The sequence below is a fragment of the Bombus bifarius genome, unplaced genomic scaffold (assembly GCF_011952205.1).
Source record: "Bombus bifarius isolate JDL3187 unplaced genomic scaffold, Bbif_JDL3187 scf7180000008062, whole genome shotgun sequence".
Lineage (NCBI taxonomy): Eukaryota > Metazoa > Arthropoda > Insecta > Hymenoptera > Apidae > Bombus > Bombus bifarius.
In genome coordinates, this window is record NW_022884426.1 from 264,045 (window position 1) to 285,397 (window position 21,353).

General features: G+C 38.2%; 1 protein-coding gene across 4 annotated transcripts in view; it reads left to right on the forward strand.

The window, feature by feature from the left end:
- The window catches only part of LOC117208319 (neuronal acetylcholine receptor subunit alpha-7), a 263,872-nt gene extending 242,628 nt beyond the window's left edge, over positions 1-21,244 (forward strand). For all 4 annotated transcript variants that reach the window (XM_033449393.1, XM_033449391.1, XM_033449392.1 and 1 more), the window contains 5 exons: positions 15,651-15,760; positions 17,375-17,592; positions 19,132-19,332; positions 19,523-19,657; positions 20,862-21,244. In XM_033449393.1, the coding sequence (XP_033305284.1) occupies positions 15,651-15,760; positions 17,375-17,592; positions 19,132-19,332; positions 19,523-19,607 (614 nt within the window). In that variant the 3' untranslated portion in view covers positions 19,608-19,657; positions 20,862-21,244. The remainder of the gene's footprint in view (positions 1-15,650; positions 15,761-17,374; positions 17,593-19,131; positions 19,333-19,522; positions 19,658-20,861) is intronic.
- Positions 21,245-21,353: the final 109 nt, after the last annotated feature.

A 21,353-nucleotide genomic window follows, 5' to 3' on the forward strand; every position in this document is an offset into this window, starting at 1 on the left:
CTTTGAAATAATTTCTCAAATAATGTCTGATTCGCGCATATATTTTCGATACTGAAACAATATTTGAATCTTGTTCCTCGTTACGTCTCTTATCGATATTAACAAATGCAAGATTGGAAATAAATCAAAAGCGAAAAAATAGACTGAATTTTAGTTCAGTGCGTCCGTATTCCATAAAAATATTTGAAGTTACTTTCTCGCGAATAAATCTCTATTTGCCAAAATCTTGTTCACGGAACACGATTTATTTTTCCACCAGAATAACCATTCTGGTTCTCGAGTGTACAAAGATATATGTATATCATAACGAACCACCTTGTGTATTAGTATGCACGGGGCTGTAGTTACGTACATACGTTAATACGTTGCACTGCGAAAGCTTTGAAGCAGAGAAATGATCTCTTCCAGCACCGTTTACGCTATCTCTTTCTTTCTCTTTCCTGTCTTTTCTCTCCTTTCTCTCTGTCTTTTTATTTCTCAAGCTGCGTTTTAACTCTCAAGTGGTAGTTTCGAGACGATATGCTATTACGACAGGTTAGCTACAGCGAAGAATAACTGACAAATAAATATCTGAAGAAATAAGAATACCAGGAAAATAGGAAAAAGTTTTTAAGCAATTATTACTTCTATTTTTAACGAATACATCGATCCGGTCACAAAATACAGTTACGCTTGAGATGAGAAAATTCTGATTTCAAAGACACCACACAAACGCTTATTATTGAAAGAGAAAATTAAGCTTTGTGCTTTATGATTTTCTGTCAGTATCATTTGATAATTCGATATCAGTTATTATTTGATTGTTTGATAACCATTTGACATTTCATTGTTCCTTTGATTTCTTAAGTCACTCTATTTCCAGATCGATTCCTTCAATCACGTTTCACGCATTGCCACGAACATACTTAAATTACTGGAAAATATAAGATCACACGCATTACGCTTTCAACCCTTACAATTAAACATTTCTGATTCTCTAGATCAATATCATAATCTCTTAAGCATTTAAAACCTTATTTTTTTCCTTTCATTATACATTTTGTGTAATCTCCTTCGACTTAGAATTACGTTTCTATACTTACACTACGTCCGATTGTTGCCCAATTGAATCAATATTATCGATGAAGTTTTATCAAAGTTAAGCCTGCATTAAACAAAATACGAAAAGGAAACGCTTAAAGCAACTTATACGCAGTAGGTATCAGTAGTCATGGAGCATGGAAGTATACCAATAATGATCTCTTTTCTGAAAAAACACGCATTGGCCGACAAGAGATAGAAAGCTTTGCGAATCGAACAATAAGAGATAGAAAGCTTCGATGAGCTTGTAATACGCTTGAGGTACTCGAGATGCTAATTACCAAACGATCAAATCTGCGATTTGAGATCGCAGGTGCGCCTTTAATACCACTCGAGGGTTAATTTCTTTCTTGGCTGATCACACACACACACTCACCCTTTTCTACTACTTACTTGTAGCCTGCGTATTGTCGCTGTGCAATGGCAAATGTTGAACTCTCGTAGTCATATCGATGATTGAAACACGCGAGGAGGCTGGGCTGATCACTATATTATCACTACCCCTATCGCTGTCTGCTAATTGCTACTTTGACTATTCTGCAAGGCAGTTCTTCCTCCCTATTTCCGAGATTGCGTTGTTGGCCAGCTGTGAATCTGTTTCTTGAAAGTCGCACACATCGCAAGTCTGCCACGAAGAACGTCGTGGCGCGATCTTAAAACGACTTGGCTTTATTCTCCATGCAAGCATGGTCGTGAATTGGTACGAGTGGTATTATACATGTATGCATATCTAACGATATAAATATTATACAACAGTAATATGTAAAAGATGTAAAAGAAACAAAGAGTTCGCATTACACGTTTATTGTCAATTGTTTGTATCCTTTTAACGTAAAAGTGCCTCCTTTGACCGATGAGTACCGGCTTCTTGAAAATATTGTCCGTTTAAAATTCTTGGAGCGTACAAGGAATTCACGATCACTCGCTGCATCACTCTTCCCTCTGTAACTGAAAGTTGTAGACCGCGGTCCGCTTCCTGTTCAGGACAAATAAAGACTACGGAGATTTAGTTGGCCGAGCATCCAGGAATTTCCAAGGTCTTAGCTAGGCTTACGACACGCCGCTCTTCGGTAACGAGGGTCGGAGCGTCCATCACGTAGCAACTAAACTCTCTAAAGTCTCAACGACACCGGTTATCTGCGTTGTTCATGAGATTCTGGAACGGTAGTTCGCTGTCGAGCATGGAAGCACTTTAATATCGTTTCCAACAAAGCAGGAACACGCGAGCATATTTGTTAGATGACGTACCATCTCTCCGAGCAGTTTTGCATCGCTCAACTCTTGCCATTTATTCTTCTTCTCCTTCTTCTTCTTCTTCTACTTCTTTTTTTCCTCCTTCACCTTCTCTTCTCAACGACTTTTCTTGTTCTTCTTCCCCTTTTTCTTCTTCTTCTTCTTCTTCTACTACTTCTACTTCTTCTTCTTCTTCTTCTTCTTCTCCTCCTTCTTCTTCTTCTTCTTCTGTTGCTGCTGTCGCTGCTACGTCCTAGAACTACTTCTTTAGCTTCACTCACGACTTCTGTACACGAAGTGGCACCGCTGAACATGCAGGCGTAGTTACTTTATTACCATGAAGCTGGGCAAAGGTTTCAAATTGCGGAAAGCACGCCGACCGAGCGACCGTTTCCGACGGGCGACCCGTCCGCGTTTCCTACTCGACGACCTCGCAAGACCACCGAATAATAGCGTTATTTAACGCTGTTTAACCGTCTTCGCGCTGCACATCCCCGACAAGATTGGACGAAACTAATTGCCACCGCTGTTTTTATATTCTCGCGACCGCGTCCGTGCTTCTTGCTAATTCGCCAGCTTGTTCATTACCCAGGATTCATTGCGTTTACCGCAATTAGTCGTAAAAAGTCCGCGCCTTATGAAATATTGCCAAGCATATTCCTTCACCACTGTCCTCACCTGTGCGTTTCGATCTTCTGGCTGATTTATTCTCCAACGTTCGAACGGCATCTTTCGATACTTTTTGTCTTGCGCAAATAATCTCACGAAAAGACGGGAATTTTTCTAAAATATAGAACGCCGGATTTCAAAATTCTTCCTAATCTTGCGTGAATTATATCTGTTTACATAAAATGTGATAACAACGTTGTTATAGAAAAAAGGGTAAAATTGTAAAAAAAAAGAAAAAGCATTGCAATATCAATACGAGCAATTTTCTGCTTAAATACCGTTGCTATCGGTCGCAGATTTTGTCGACCGGTTTAATTTCGTGCAGAGCAATTTTAAAACAGCTAGCACGTTATCCACGAACGCAAAAATTCGCGTAATCAGCTCGTAAAACTACCAGCGTGCCATTGGATTATTGGCGCGTATCTTTAATCGTGCGAAACCATCGAATCGAATCGCCGCAGTTCCATTAACTCAATGTTGACTGCGTGTGCCGTGCCGTATCGATATCTTCGATATCGATGGTGATACGGTCACGTGCGACCAATCACATATTAAACAGCCCAGCAACGAGCGTTTCAATTAAGCGTAGATTCTCAACCAGCCAAAAGTGCAGCACGCATCGGTTAGATCGTTCGTTGGTGGCAAAATCGGGACGATCACAGGAAACCGGTCGTATCGGTCGGAAGGGAAACGATCTTCGCGCATCGTAAAACGGAAATCAGAGGAAGATCGATCGACTCAATTCGAACGAGTATCGCTTCCCGCGGCGAAACCGGTTATTATTCGATTATGAACGCTCGTTTTCGTCGAGACGAGATCCAGACTGCTGTTTTTCAAACTAATCGTGACACATTGACGGATCTTCGAACGAACGCTATAAATTAGATGCTGTTAAAAAGAAAGGAACCGGATAATAGATTGCCCGTGAAGAAAATAGTTTTTAAGATAAACCGCATCATTATCATGTTGCAATTTGCGGTATAGTCGGTATTATTACTTACGATGAACGTTATTCGGATATCATATCCATGTAAAAGAGAGCGCATCGAAAAAGAAATCCTATTAAAACATGCAAATTCGCTTATTTTCTATGCATGTATCTGTAGCTTCGCTTGAGACGAAGATACGCCAAGCCAGGCCATTGTACGTTACAATAATTTTCGATGGTAATTACCACGAACGAGTGGTAGAATATATTTAACGCAAAGTTTGTAACCGTAGTTTCTAAGCTCAATGTGTCACGATGCAGGAAAATTGAAAAACGACATACTAACTCAGTGCTGTCCAAGTTCAGTTTTGAAACACAGGAACTATCTTTGTTCTAGCTTAGTAATTACGATGTCAGTTATACGTCCATCAAGCTTTCTATGTGCAACATTCTGTGCGGATGTATAGAATTATTGTTCGCAGATTGTATCCATTCTCGTTTCTATAAATTGTGCACAAATTGTTTCTTTCAATGTCAAACGAACGATAGAACGTCAGCTATGGACAGCTCTGTGGTGAGAAACGCATTATGAAACACGTATTAAATGAACCAGAGCTGTTAAAGCTTCGTATCGTCGCTTTCTACAACGAAGAACCTTGATTTAAATGCAATTAAATTTCTTAATTTAATGGAGCGACGTGTACGATTTTAACGAGCTACAAAGAAAACGAGAAACATTGAAAATCGCCATCTTTTCTTTCCACAAATGCATTTGACTTTACTTATAAATACCGACGAACGCAAACAAACTAAAGAAACCTCGCGTTTCGTCGTTGGTAGCCTGTGAGAGCTCGCGAAAAATGAAACATCCGAAGTCGACCGCTATTTCATCGAGCGGAAGTCACGTACGAGACGATCGAAGTGCTCAAATTAATCAAGCCGGGTGAACGAGCAAGAACGGGAAACAAAATGAAATGGCGAAAAGAAACGAAATCGAAATTTTGTACGTGCAGTTTCGCAACCGTGACACTCTACAGGCTGTAATTTCCCGCGGAATCTCGGTGGCGAACCGAACAGATCGTAATGCATCCCGGAAATGATCGCCACGCACGCGGAAAACACGTTATGAGCGCGGTAATGTGGAACAGGCGGCTACATGCGCCATTACGCGGGTTACGCGGCTAAAATAACAAAACTATAAGGTTCGACGTCTGATTTAGAACAGCGTAGAACGAAATAAGAGGATTCGTCCTGACCGAGTTGCTCCATAGAGGCTGGCTAAGGCATTGTCGAATGGTATTTCTTGGATCGACAAGATAGTGTTCGATGAAAGGCACTGCGGATAACTAAAATTTAAGGATAATTGCCGGACTGAAACTATAATTCTTAGTATACTAGTTTTTATCTTTATTGGATTGTTTATTAGTAACGTTTGAGTTTGATGATTAATTATGTCGGATTATTTTGACAATGATAAATTCAACGATACGTGTATTACTCATCTCTTTAAAAAAAAATGTAACTATCTATCTTAGGTATTTCTTAAACGCCGAGTTTCGTCAAAACTTAATTCTGGCAGTAACCTTCGCTTCAGGTTTATTTAAATTCTAGTCTTTAATGGAAAAATACTCTTTAATGGAATGCTGACACATTTTCGCCTTTCAAATATTCCCTTTCCGTCCTTCCCCGTTTCCTTTGCCGTAGAATACGCCACCAGCAGCGAAATAAATTTTAACCTGTGTGCAACTTAATAGCCATGTATAATGGAACAAGCACACATGCGAGTAACTGAATATACATCATCTTGCTACTAATTAATTCCTGTGTTTCATCGCATACCGTCAGTTGCCTTCTTCTTAAATTTTTATTTCTTATCTGTAATTGAAACCACAGTTCTATCGACTCGTGTTGATTCAAAAATAAAGAAATTATCAAAATGTTCAATAAATATTTAGACGAAAGCTCGAAGAAGAATAAATTACTGTACAGCTAGAAATGTAACTTTACCTTCATAGAAGATTTTACATCTACAAAGGAATTATCACTGATTACATATATTCATAGTTAGATTCGCATTTTTCAGGATATCCGTCTGGATTTAACAAATTTAACGAATCGTATTCAATTCTAAATATAAAGTTTATCCATATTTTCGTATGGTCGTTCCATATTATAGGATATAAAACGCTTCTTTGTCCCTCACAATGAAACGTCATCGTAAACAGAATCTTAAAGCCGGAAACGAAAGAAATCACTTTCAGGACCAAGACAAAGTTCCTCAAACAACATATACAACATTTGCATCCTCGCGTATGTATTTTGCACGTTCGCAGACAGTACGAAGCAGTAATCTCTCGAGATAAAATACCCTAAAGAAAATTTTAAATGCACAAAAGCAAGTCAAGATTTCAAAAGTCACGCCGAAAGGACACAGACGACATTTACACGTTGAGCACGTTGTACAGAAATCTCACAAAGGTGTCGCTAAAATGTCTTATTTAAAACTCGTATCCATCGATCTGATGCGCCAGAGACGAGAATGAAAGACACCAAGTTTCGCAGAAAATACGTAGCAGAATCACAGTCCGCAATCGCAGATATTCTTTCACGGTCGTCTCGGTTTCCGTATCCGCGCGTTCGTTCCCGAGACGAACGTATATTCGAGGGCAGCTTCGACGAAACATCGCGAACGCTTCCCCGGAAGCGAGCGCACAAGGTGCTTGCTTTTCCCTCTCGCGGCTGTCTTTTCCATGACGACGCGAAATTGCGATTGCACCGTGAGAAACGATCCTTCTTCGTCCATGGGAGAACTTTGCAGGATTTGTTCGCTGTTGCGTTAGAGACGTTTCACGTACAGAGAAAGTAACGTTGGAACGAATGGGGTTGTGCAACATTAACGCGGTACTCTCAGGAAGCACAGCTGATCGCCGTGATTCTTTCACTGGATCGTTTCAGAAGTTACGTAGTGTTCTCGTTAGTGGCAGGAGATTTTAAAGTATCGCACTAAAAGTTCCTTTCGTCAAATTTATGTGATAAATACATATACTTATACATATACATATACATATACTTGGCTGCAGACACATATACTTACATTTAGTCGTCAGGTGTGTTCGACAGAAAATTACGGAAAAAGCACAATACTATGAGCTCAATCGTTAACGTTTTTTTTTTTTTTATTTAAAATTTCACATTCACAATTTGTCCAATTTGGACATTTGGTAGAATTTTTTATCTGTTTGATTATCATGTGGGTGGCTACCCCCAATGGGGTACCATGTTCGTGTTTGTTAAGATATATCCTTTGTGTAATCATTAAACGTGTCCTTCGTTTTCTACCACTTTTTCTTATAACGTTGATTAACAAAGTCCAATTCGCTATAGTACAGCGATCGTCTTATTTGAAGCAATATTTTGAAGAAAGTGGAATTCAAAAATCTATCAGAACATGAGAGCTCGATTAATTTTTAACTAAATACAAGCGAGCAATAGGTTATTATAGAATAGGATATTACGTTGTATAAAAGATAGGCGTTTAGATCGAACAAGTATCATTATCTACAAAATGAATGGGTTCCGTGCTTGAGATGCAAATAAGGTGAATTCGTAATACCAAATGATAGAAGAGCAATTACAAAAGAGGAAAGACAGGAGGAAATAAAAGACAGAAAGAACGGAACCGATGAAGAACATTGATACAAAGAAAATAAAGAAACAGTTCTACGTGACGATGAAAAGAACGTGCTTATCGCGACAGGCAGTCAGAAAATAATAGAGCGACTATGGAAAGGATTGTGGATGAAAAATTGTCGATTTCTCAACCTCTGGGACGATATACGTGTATTATGGCAAAAAACTTGCCATAAGAGAAACCAAAGAAAGTGTCGCATACATAAACACAAACTTGCGACTAAAAATATTCAACATTGATACGAATCAGTCAAACTGTAAATGAACAATATACCAGAGCTTTTATTTACTCGTTTTGTACCACGTATGCTTGAGATACGGAAAAACTGTAAACGACGCAAGACAAATGTATAGTGGTATTCGATCGTAAATATTTTAACGACGATTAATCGATAAACAGCTGTAAGGGAAAACTGATCGAGAGATAAAACGAAATGGAAAACAAGGATGGCGGAGAAAATCTGTGGAATGAAATTATACGGTCAAAAGAAAAAGTAGAAAGTAAATCTGCTAAATCAAAGTGAATAAAAAGGAAAGAGAGACAAAGAGAGTAGAAAGAAAAGAGCGAATCTGTCGCAGTGAAGTAATCAAGAGACTGATTGAGAGCATAAAATCGCGAGCAACCGAGTGGACAGCGGGGACGAATAGAAAGCTAAGAAAGAGCTATAAAGAAAAGGAAAAAGAGGAAACAGCTAGTTGGATGAAGGAACGAGATGAACGAGTTGTACGTGACGTTGTAACCAAAGCGATGCGATGGTTCGAAGTAATCAAGGGTCAGAGCAAAATAAACGAGGACCTTCGATGAAAAGGTTCGTGCCGGGGGTGAGCTTCTCTTTGAACGGCGAGAAACTGAAAAAGGAACAAAACTCGAAGGAAATAGAGAAATAGAAACGATGAGAAATTGGGAACCTGAAAAGATAGATTATAGGTGTCGGCAAAGGACTTTACGATGCTTGAGTTATGAAGCTTCGAACTATTAAAGGAAAAGACAGGTGCAGGTCTGTATATCGCAGCGATACAAAGAACATCAATTATGGATACAATCTGGAAAGTAATTTGAACTTGTTAAATCGATGAGAATACGCTGAACGTTAGTTTGCGGATAAATTTAAAGAAATATGTGAAAATGCTACAGAAAGAAAGGGACGTAGGTGATTTATAAGACAAAATGGATAATATGAAATTAAAAATACTTTTAAGAATACCTACGGAGGACAGAAGACAAAAGTATTTGTATAGTTCGAACAGAATTGCGAAATATGTGAAAATACTATAGAAGGAAAGGGACGTAGGTGATTTATAAAACAAAATGGATAATATAAAATTAAAAATACTTTTGAGGATACCTACGGTGAAAAAGAGACAAAAGTATTTGTAGTAAGTAAAAGAAGCGATGCTTCCTGTATCACTGTACATATAGTACATATAGTAATTCAAAAATTTCAAATATTTATAGGAACTTTATATATATGATATAAATTGTTGCGAAAAGAATTCACAAATTGTAAATAATTTTACAAATTTATTTCCTCGCGCTTCCGAAACAAAAATAAAATGTGTTTTAATTAGACAGTTGTAAAACATCGTGCATTGTTTTTATGGAATCCAATGAAATTCGCAAATTTCACTGTTGTCAGAAACACTGTCAACACGTTGACATTCTCATTTTTAAAACAGAGAAGCGGGTCGCTCTCTGAAAATGTCAAACAACGTGGGTTGAGATCGGCCATCTTTAAAGCAAATAACAGTTAAATTAACAGGCATTTCCTTTGGCAACGAGGCAGTAAACAGAGAGAAGTAAACCGAAATAGCAAAGTATAAGACAATACTATAATATTATTTCTCGTTATTACCTTTAAAATCATGAGTTCAAGATCATAAATTCATCCATACATTTTCATCCTCTTTCCTGCGCTATTCGTATCTTATTTTCAATATTTGCGTACTGTCAATGAACTTTTACGAAAAGTATCATAATAAATGGCAGAGTGAAAAATGGAAAGTACAAGAATGGAATAATTTTAAAGCTATAAAATGCAACGATATAAATCGCAACGTATGTGACGCAAAGCCAGAAAAATGAAGGAAACAAATAAACGAACGAACGAACGAATATGAAGTAACTGTAGTAAGCTTCCAGCTAAAATATCATTTTGTCGTTGATGTCCAGCTCTTTTAAAAGAACAATTATTGCCTATCGATATCGTATAAAGATAGTTACGTTACTAAAGTTTAGAAAATCCTTGTTTTCCAAAAATTCTGAAGTTCGATCTTCAAAATGTTTGCCTTTCCTCCTCCACGTTCCTCTTCCAAAATTGAAGATGTCATCTTTTGCGATACTATTTTACACGATATTTGTTTCGACACGGTACATGTATCAGAGTTGCATCGTACCTTTCAGCAGACGAGCAATGCTCAGTCACAAAAAACTTCGTAAAATCGATCGCAACGAAACGAATGATTCGAGTTTCCGGAAAAGCACGCGACCGTCGAACGATGGAAAGTAATAATAAATGTTTGATAGTAGCGTAACATGTGACCTACATAGCGTACTTCGGATACGATTCCCATACAATATTTAACACGCTCGTATTTTCCCCTATGCTGTTATTTTTCCGTAATCAGAATCTTTTAAAACGTGCCAGAATTTGAAATACAACTTTCTACAAAAAGAAATTATTTCACAGAATCGATCTTTAATTCTTTAACCTCTTATCGTTCTGTCGGAATTCGTTTCAACTTCAGTTTTATTTGCTTACTAACAGGAAGCTTAAAATAATCGAACAATCAACCTACTTACAATATTCGATCGTTATTTAAATAAATTTCTTAATCTAAAATCGACGTTTAATTTTGAAACGTACTCAGTTTTTACCTGTATCTCGAAATATATCAGTTTTTCATAAAGAAGACTATGCATGGAGAATAAAGAAAGGACTATAAAAACCGTAAACAGAATCACCATTTCGCATCCTATTCAAATAAATCTCTTGTTTAAACGACGAGGAGGCACACAGCTTGTTGTTTGTCGCCACGCGATACAAATACTGGTATTTAACAGTTAATTAAACGCGTGTTGCTAACTGGACCATGTAATGGAACGACACGGTCCATATTGACGTTATATCAGCCGAAAAAAATTGCGTATTCTTTCGATTCCGAACGACATGTGTATCATCGAGCGGATCAATCGGACGGAAATTTATTTCCGCGACCAGGACCATGAAGTTTACTTGCATCGCCAGTTTTATGATACGCTAACGGTACACCGTGGATGAAAACAACATAACTCGATCGTTGAAGGAAAGCTAAAATTTACATTTCAACGTTCATAGAAACATTTTACAAAATGATACTATGATACAAAATTCTTCGAAATTTTATTAGTGTTATAACGAGACAAGCCTATCACGATTATACTGAAACAAAGCCGAATGAAATCGCTCGGCTGAATTATCTGCCTCCACAAAACGCGTAGGATTCTGGATGACACTACGTCAACGTGCGTTCCATCTTAAAACTTTGGCATATAGCAGCGTTATATCGTTTCCATTTACCTTGGCTATCTCCACCTTTCGCGCATTTTCATCGAATAGTTTGTGGGAATGTTAGCCAGCTGCGTTACTTTTTTCCTGCTTCGTTCACGTACAACGGGAATTAACGCGACCCCGCCTCGTCAATTCTAACGAACGATCGAGGAGGGTGGAGCTATCGTGCACATATTAATGAAGCTGCGCGAAAAACGTTTTCCCTGTATGCAGCGATCATCGGAATTTGCGTCTATCGTGCGAACCGTGCAGCTTGTTTGCTTACGTGTGCACGTAATAAATACGCCTGTTTGCCCAGCCTTGTCTCCGACTGAGAATATCATTTTCTGGAAATTATGCGTATACATTTAAGATTGTAGGATTTTTAGATTTCATCTGAAAAGTGGATCCACGGGAAATAACTTTTCATCTGACTGAGAAGAATTTGCTAGACAAAGGTGTCGAGAATGGATATTGAGCGGAGAATTTGATCAGCGAATAGTGTTATCAGTATTTCCGGAAATGTCTTTATTCGTAATTCTTACCATTTGGAACGTTTAATTCTACCATTTAACCATATAATTCTGATTCGCCTCTAATTAGAATTAATCTTTCGCTTTGACGTGAGATATTACACGATGATAAATTGAACGAAATATAAAAAGAAGGAGGCAAAATTCAAGATATACGACTGGATTTTAATTGAAATTTGTAGTAGAAGAAAATGGAAATGGAAGTAGTAAATCTGAGAAATCTGATAGGACGTAGATAGAAGGAACTCAGGAAAGAAGAAGAATTAGGGTGGCTAGTCCGGTTGATTTGTAGCTTTACAATCTTTCTCTATTCGACCGCGCTAATATATAATAATAACGGAATATAATTTTCCGACCAAAATTTCGAATATCTTTAAAATAATCAAGAAATATACGGTTGATGATTCGACCGGTGAATTATACGAACGATTAAATCGAATAACTTAACTTACCGCTTCTTCTGAACACCGCTTCTTATATCATTCCGCTTTGATATTAAAGGAAACATTTGCGAAGATTATAACCCCAAGAATATCTTCGATCCTTACTTTCTACAGTCGGAAATAAGATTTTCGAAACGACGGACCACGAGTCAGAAACTTGAATATACATGGAAAAGTGAAAAATGAGTCCAAGTCGCTTGGATCCCTTTCAGCTAGGGGTATCTTTTTCAATTAACAGCACGTCGCGAATTTCCATTTTCCTCTAATATCCAGCCAACCACCCGTCCAAACTTAACAAGTCGTTACAAGCGACAAAGGACCGAAAGGAAGGGTTGTCCGTGGTGTAAGCGAAGCAAAAGTTGTAACCATCGTAAATATGTAGTCCGTCGCGCGCTTTGGGATTCATTAATAAAGAAAGAAGGGGAAGGCAACCGCTTTCGTATACAACGATTAATCACGTCAGTGACGCTTACGACAGCCTTTATGGAGCCGTTAAACTCGGCTATGAAGATAATCCGGACTTTAAAAGCCGTCCTCTTTAACGTTGCTTTTTCTCTCGCGCCGTCGCGTCGCCGAGATTAACCCTTTCCTTCTACTTTCTCTTTTTACATTTTCCACACTCTCCTCCTTAACGTTCTTGGTCGTTATCCCGTTCGGTCGTTTACCGGAAAATCGCAGCTCGATGATTGTTTGATCGTAACGGTGGATTTGCATTATCAAGGTTTACCGATCGAAGATAGTACAGGGTCCAACAAAGCGAATTAAATCGCAGGAACAATGATTTTTAACGAATTGCGAATGATTTCGAGCGAGGAATTGCGAAGATGGAAAAAGATCGTTGGAAATATTTCTGTAATGAAAAATATTTGTCGTAATACGCTATCGGGCACTCGTTAGAACTTTCAATCTTATCCAGATAATTTTAATGGTACTTTTTAAGATAAACGGTATATAAAAGGCTCGTTTCACACAGACAAAGTGTTACTTTGTACAACTTAGACAACATATTACATGTATTATGCTACGTATTAAAATATTTGAAAAAATACCCGCATATAAAATAAATTCATTTTTTATTGAAGAAACAAACAATCACACTCTGCACACTTTTCTTCACAGTTTGACGATTTTCTGCATTGACATGGCTATGCGTATTCTATGCAACCTTAATTCTATCTATCTTAGAGACACGTATGAAATACAAAATTCTTTTGCAAATATCTAACTAATAATCTTCAGAAAACAACATCTGTCACAAAACGCTGTTCAGATCAAGGATATACAGTAACAACTCCCAGTAAGTCTGTCGCATATTAACGTACGGCTTTCCTCAACGAGAAAAACAAGCCGTAAAATTAATGTGATCATTAGTCTAGGAGCAGCTTGAGCCTCTGTGCAAATGTTACCGCTCCGTTCGTCTGCATCCTTCGTATACAACGTAACAATATTCGTGCCATAATACCTAGAACATAATACTTGTGCATCCTCGTGGTAATTGCATTTCGTAGTTGCATGCCAATGTGTTAGATGTTTCCCTTTCAAGATATCAGCCAGGCTGCCGGTACACATCACCACAGACGATTTGAGAGGATACGTTATTAAAACGTTCCTTAACACTTCGTTACTCGTATCCTTATCGTTTAAATGTGCGCGTGCACGTATAACAGGTCGGATATTAGGTTCAGCAATCTACGATAATATTCCATAACGTTCAAGCATTCGCTCGATTGAATTTACAATCACAGTTGAGAAATTTAAATTCAGCGAATCGAACCTACCTAAATATACAAAATCAAATTCCCGAATGTAAATTTTTCAAAATCCGATACAACGCGATAGATTAGAAAATAGGTCAAACGAATTTACGAATTGAATATTATTCAATTGACGACGAAGTCGCATAGATTTCTTGAAAAGGCGAAAAGGTGTGCTAAGGAGCTCGCAAAATACTTTCAAGAATGCTATTGGCGATTAGGTTAAAAACTATATATTTTATTTTTTAAAAGCACACAGTAAGCTTCAAATAGAATTTTCCTGACTCTATGTATTCAAATATTTTTTAATGAATACAAAGAGCTTCTCTTCGTCCATCAATACGTTGAATTGCGACGTATCGACGCGTAATCGTCGTACAAAATAACATTTTACTTATTTAGCTTCCCTCTGCTTCTGAAACTAAAGTTAGCTCCTAAACCAATCGCCAATGACATTTTCTTAAATATTTTTACGAGTCTTGCAATACGTTTTTTCGATCGATATCAAGGAATCTACGTGATTTCATCGTCGATTAAACAGTGCTACTTGTTAGACGTTTTATCTATGAATTCGAAATCATACGTCACGAATAAACTACAGACAGTTCATTATCGCGATCACACCGTAAAAACGAGACTTTACAAAACACACACGGTATATGCCGTGTGTCCGCAAGAATCAACATAGCAGGCCAGAATACACAGCGAACACGCGTTAAGGGACGTGGTAACAAGTCCTCTCGTCGTCGATTGCACGATGGCCGGGCAAAGCCTAAATTAAAACGTTTTTGCGAAACCGCTTATTTGTTTTCGCGAGGTGTGCGAACGCGCGCAAATAAGTACGCTTTACCCGTTTTATATCCGTTTACGAGATACAGCTCGGCTCTTCCTTTCTCGTTCGACCGTGCTGTACGCTTCTTTTACGATCTTCTCTTCGTTCTTCGCTCGCCTAATTTCTTCCTCTCTTTATTTTCTCGCCTCTGTGTTTTCTCCTCCGTTTGGAACGATCCTCCGCAGAGGACCGACGAGAACGCGGCCTCGGGTCGCCGAGAACGAATGCGAAAACCGTGTGATCGTGAAAATGTATGCCCTTCCTTGGATCGTAAGGTTAAAACCAGAGATCTAGGATCGAGAGTTCCTTCGAAACAGCTAGATAACTCCTAGATAAATTCAGTGTGTGTACGTGAGTGCGTGTGTGTACGTGTATAGAACGCGGAACCAGCAGAATATTCGACGTGTTTCCACCTGTTTGTTCCACGAATAATCGATCAGTACGTGTGCTCAAAATTGTGCTTTAAATTTAGAAACGAAATTTTGCTCGAACAATCGAGCAGATGTTACGTTACAGTTCATTTATTGGCAACTTATAGGCCAGTATGTATATTACATGATGTAATATGTACACCACGCGAATGTAGATAAAAATGCTGTAAACAAGAATAGATTTAGTGTTCCGTGTTGAAATATTAATAGTCGACGCTACTCTGCCTACTCTCGATCCTTGAATCTGTCTGAATGAATCCCTTGTATGCGTGGAAAAACATAGGTGGTCGTTGGATCGAATGAAAGATTATAAGGGGTGAAACCTATCGGATAGATAAAGGAAAATAATCTCACGATTCGATAGTAATCACAAAAGTATAGTCCATTGTGTGTGAAACTTGCGGAAAGTAACCCTGCGGTCTTTCATTCTTAGTGACGAGTCGAGCAGATCCTCTATCCATTGCCGTGACTAATCGCCTCTTTTTTATGTTTTTTTCTTCGGGGTATCTTCTGGAACACCCCGAATTCAGGGTCGTACTTCAATTGCATCATGTTCATGGTGGCGAGCAGCGTCGTTCTGACGGTGTTAGTACTAAATTTTCATCACAGGACGCCAGACAGATACGTGATGCCTCAGTGGGTAAGAAATCTGTTCAAACTACATTTTAATTAACTTTTTTCGACTTGAATTTTGTTTAAATATAATTTCCGGTATTACAAGATCTCTGACACGAAGTATTTTCCATTTTTCTTTGCGTTTTATTCACCTTTCTCGTTTGATCCTTTCATGACTAAGAAAGATAAATAAATCAACACGATGTTTCTCGCTTAGAGACAGGATAATTATGCTTGCTTTTGATCGGATGTTTTATTACCTTCGAGCAACAAAAGACAAAATTCAAGTTTGCGTGACCTGCTTTCACTATGAAATACAGAGGGTGAGAAATTAGGGCAATAAGTGTTATATCTAAAAAATTTACTTCCAACAATTGCGCATTTTTCGTAAAAATGTCTCGAAACTAAAGTACAAAATTGTAAAATCTGTCTGTCTTTCTATTTCAATCGGTTCTTTAAATCGATCGATAAAGCAATCGGTAAAAAGAATAGGTAACACCGAAAAAAATGATAAATTACCACTTAATGATACTTCGTGTGGGTAATATCGAACCTTTTAACGGATAACGAAGCGAAAGACGCACGCTTTCGGAACTCGTTCAGTTTACCAAAGCGCGAAAGGACTTTGACAGATGTATGCAAAATGTAGCTAATGCCATCGTTCATAATACTCTGCCCTTATCCGCACTGGCCATTACAGCCATTAAAGACAGTGCTTTAGTAGCTGAAAGTTTAAAGTGCCTTCGAGGCGTTAGCGCTTCCTCTTGGCCGTTCGTTGGTTACTAGAACTTTCATAAACCAAGGGGAAACGTACTTCAACCGGAGACAAGAATCCTACGGGCTACGAAAAATTCCGCGCGGTACTTTCCCGTGCCATTATTTCCAGATGGAAGCAAGCACCGCGAAACAAAGAATACCGATCTCCCGCAAACGTACAAGAGAAAAGGACCATGCTCGGTGTATATGGCATTAAGTAATTCCAATTGCGCGGAATAATTTCACGAGAGAAACGAAAGATTTCGTATTGGTTAAATCTTCTACCTACATTTATATTCGATGAAAATAAGCGTGGCTTATAGAAAAGAAATTTAATTTCGTAACAGAAATAAATCAATCTTTCATGCCTATTAACGATACGTGTAATTAATGTGCTCGTGTCTCTACAATATGTTTAAGTGGATACGAGTTCATCGTACAAACACGTTCTTTTCGACAATTAACCAATATCTGTTTTCAAGATCATGAGTGGGCTGTACACTGTACGATTCATTAAATTGTAATTATTTAGAATCCATGTTTTACGCTTTTATTTATAAATAAGAAAAGCGAGATACTCTTGTTTAATTTCAATATCGTTCGTTTTTGATTATCGGTGGCTCGACTGTTTCGACAGGTTACAGATTACTGGAAATGGACTTATACCACTTTCAAAGTAAACGCGCGCTCCGTAACAAAAATAGCTTACGTATATATTTTTACGAGAAATGCGTGCCAAATAAATGTTCGTGTGGATTTCATAAACCGTTAGATAAATACAATGAATATAAATTCTGAATATAATCGGTTTTAATTATAAGCGAATAAAAGTGGCTATCGATTTCAAGTAACACGTATAAATCTTGTTCCCCGTTGCACATAGATTAAAACGTTGTTTTTACAATGGTTGCCGTGCTTGCTGCGCATGAGTCGTCCAGGGAAGAAGATCACAAAGAAGAACATTCTGGGAGGAAACCGAAGAGGGAAGAGTATAGAACTGAAGGAGAAGAGTAGCAAGAGTTTACTGGCGAATGTTTTAGACATCGACGATGACATCCGTCACAAGAATAGCGCGGCGAATCCTCCTTCCGGCTACATAAGGTACTACATTTGCTCAAAATTCTCGAGTTTCGTAATTCTGTTCCGACATGCTGTTCCTTTTTACTGTAAAAATTCATGCAATGAAAAGTAAGGAATATCTTAATCTATTTCAACGTACCAAGGAAATTGCAATATCCGGAACAAAGTTTGTAGAAATCTTTTCTAGAATCTCTAACATACTCCCTTGTGTACACGTTTATGCGCAAAAGTACAGAATGCCCTACGGATTCCTCTGCAAACTTCGTCATTCTACGATAAAAATTCATATTCTACAGTATCCTGTGGTTACTAGAAATTTATCTCCACTGAATATTCTACAATTCAAATTAATCCATAGCGTGGTTGCCACTTAACAGTGATAAACGGAATTTTTGTATAGATTTGGTATCATAGGATGACGATATCAACGATTCTTACCGATCATTCGAATAATTCTTACTAAATCGACGGCATTTATACCGCAGTTAACAGGCGTCAAATAGAATATCATGATTTAAAAACTCGAGCGACTCTATCTACCTACTAAAGCTTAGTGCATGGGAAAATACCTAACAAGGTGAACCAATACGGTAATTCGTATTTTGTAATTTTAAACCATGCTAAAACACTCTGACGAGAAAAAGCGCATGACTCGCAAAATAACAAGGTTTTCCATGGCATGCCGGATATGTAAATTCAGTGCGAGTGAACGCACGGCTGAAACGCGTGCTTTCGAATCAACATACTTGGCATGACAATGTAATTGAACCCGTGTAATCCTCGTTCCAGCACATATTCTGCAGTCCGACTGGATCTCGAAACGGGATACGATAATATTGCCAAAATTATTATATCGTTCCCGTGCAAGAAATAAAAATTTAATCTATCGTGTTCTTTGCCTGTTGCCTTCAAAAATTATAAATACTTATACAAGCGACAAAAACAATAAAAAAAAATATACAAGCGACGTTGTAACATGAAAAAGACGTGTCTTTAGACAACTATCCTGAAACGTGTTAACAGTGAGTTCGGTAATTTCAATTTTAAAAGCCGTATTCGTGTCTCCATTTCCGTTGAATATAATATGTCGAGGATATAGATTTTTCCGGCTACACAGTCGCTGTTCGTTTAAATTTTCAGTGTATCGGCCCTTCGCGAGGACATTTATTTTCTCCTTCTCTTTGATGGTTGTCTGTCATACCTTGCTGATATCAAACGCTAGTTGAGACATTTCCGATAAAATAATTCTATGTGCTCTTCGATGTGTCCGCCAGATAGAACGACGAGACAAAATTTATTTACGAAACGCTTGAACGTGAAATGTTCGATGAAAAGGCATTAACATGAAAGCTGTGTATCACATCCCTGCTTGTCTTTATTTTCTCTTTTGTTTTATACTTGCTTGTATTTCACTCTAAAGTAATATCGAGAAAAAGAGCATATTTACGCTTAGTTTGACAATCCGTTTTTCATTATACTGCCGTCTTTCAACGTTGCTCGGATTTCTTTTAGAAATAGGCCAAGAATTTTCATTTAATCGTTATTTTAATCGGACAATAGGTCGGCGTTCGGTACACCAATATCTACTGGAAGACCTGCAACGGTCGAAGATACGTCGGCGTCGTTACCTCTTAGCGGGATGCAAGAGGAACTGCACACGATTCTTAAGGAATTGCGATTCATCACGGATCGCATGAAAAAGGCGGACGAAGGCGATGAGATCATTAGCGATTGGAAATTTGCCGCCATGGTGGTGGACAGGTACATTTTTCACATAGTACTATAAGTTGTTGTTTATTTCGATTCGTCATCTCGTTTTATTACTACGTTATCAAAGAAAAACGTAAAATTGTAACATATTTGTTTGAAACACTTGTAACATACAATATAAAGTTTCAATGGACGTATTTCAAATATATACTAATTATAATCTCGTTTTTGTTAATTACAGGCTTTGTTTGATCGTCTTCACGATGTTCACGGTTTTGGCCACGATAGTGATATTGTGTCGTGCGCCACACATAATCGTCCAATAAACAGACTGCCCCGGTCAAGTCACCGAAAAAATGCACAAAAAATGCCAAAGGTAAAATCACAGCTAAATATATTTGATACTTGATCGTTCCAAATTTAATCTTTGTATAAATAACTGTTGCAATTTGACCAACGACTAATTGTCGAATATCCTGAAAATATAACGAAGCGTTCCTGAAACTATGTCTTATATCGTGACTTTATGTGTATGCCAATACGCGTTTTTCAGATCTCATATTTTGCATTTGATCTCTCTTTCATATTTTTCTCCGAAGAATAATTTTGTAGTAAATTTAAGGGCGCAACCCGATAGAAAAAAGACACATAACTTTCACGGAAGGCCAAAATTATGTTCCCTGGTTCTGAGCGCGTTCAAATTTTTCAAATTCAGCGCTATCGTCATAAAAAAAAAGTGTGAAATTAATCAAACTTCATTTGCAAAATATACCTACCGTTCGTTGGAAATAACAAATTTTTACTTTTAAAACTCGCCATTCTCGATTACGTTGTTTCGTTGTAACCAATGTGTTACAATAGAACTTCCGTGTGATTGCTGTGTCGAAACGTTCATGATATCAACAACGTAAAAGAGATATCCACTGCCCACCAATTTCTAACGAACAATGCCACCTGCGTGTGTACATCGGTTGTTGCATTCGGGTAGCGTGTAACGTTGATATTCGCACGACGCGAGTCTCGCCCAGAAACGAAACTAATATAGCACGGAGACGAGAATAATTCGTTTTACATGGCGAGCGTAATTCGTTCGTTGTTATCGATAATTTGACGCGTGTATATCATTTTTCGCCAACATTAGGATACCGGTATCTACGAGAATGGTCGATCGAGCGAGATGAAATTTTCAGAAACTTACAAATATTTTCAAAATTTAATTTCAATAATTTTAACAATTTAAAAAATGAATATACTAATATTTTCATCTTTATTATTACAACAATTTTGTTGCCGCATTATTGCTTATATTACGGTACAACTTCACCGTTACGAGTCTTTCAACTTCGTCCGATGTTTAACTCGAGCCAATGTCTTTAACACTTTTCCTCCTCGGTAAACATTTGCTGACGTAGCATTGAGAAAGAATAAGAGCGCGAAGAAACCATACACATTGCATTGGTTACTAATTGTTGGAAACGAGAGCAGGAACAAGTACGCTACTAGTCGATACACTACTCGACGATAGAACGATACGTAACAAGATGGACTCGATTCTGCATTTACTCGTTTCTCTTCCACAGAAACGACGACACGTGGGTTTCGAGGAGGCTGTCAGGATGAAGCGACCAAGGGACGAAAGTACGAAGAGGACTCGTTGCTTCGTACTTCCTTTCCTCCCGCTCTCCCTCACTCTGCGTCTCTGGTCTCTCGTTTTCTACTCTAACGAAGGAAGGAAACGAAGGAATTGCACGCGAGGAAAACGTGTGAGACGGGCTTCCAGCTTCGACGAAATTCCAGGAAAGAAAACGAAGAAAGGAGAGCGAGTCAAACGGAAAGAAAGGAAGAAAGAAGCAAGAAACGGGAAGAGACCGGAAGAGGAAGACCCGCCAGAGAGGTCGTCGTCCGTTCGGTTCTTGCTGGTCGACCAAATTTTCCAACGTTTCGATCGTTTCGAGTCGTCGTTGAACACGAAAGCGTTCCTCGCATGGAAGAACCGAACCAAAAGTACGAAAAAACTAGGCAGGAAACGAGTCGAAGGAATAGGCGATATAGTAGACGTTTTGCGGATAGAG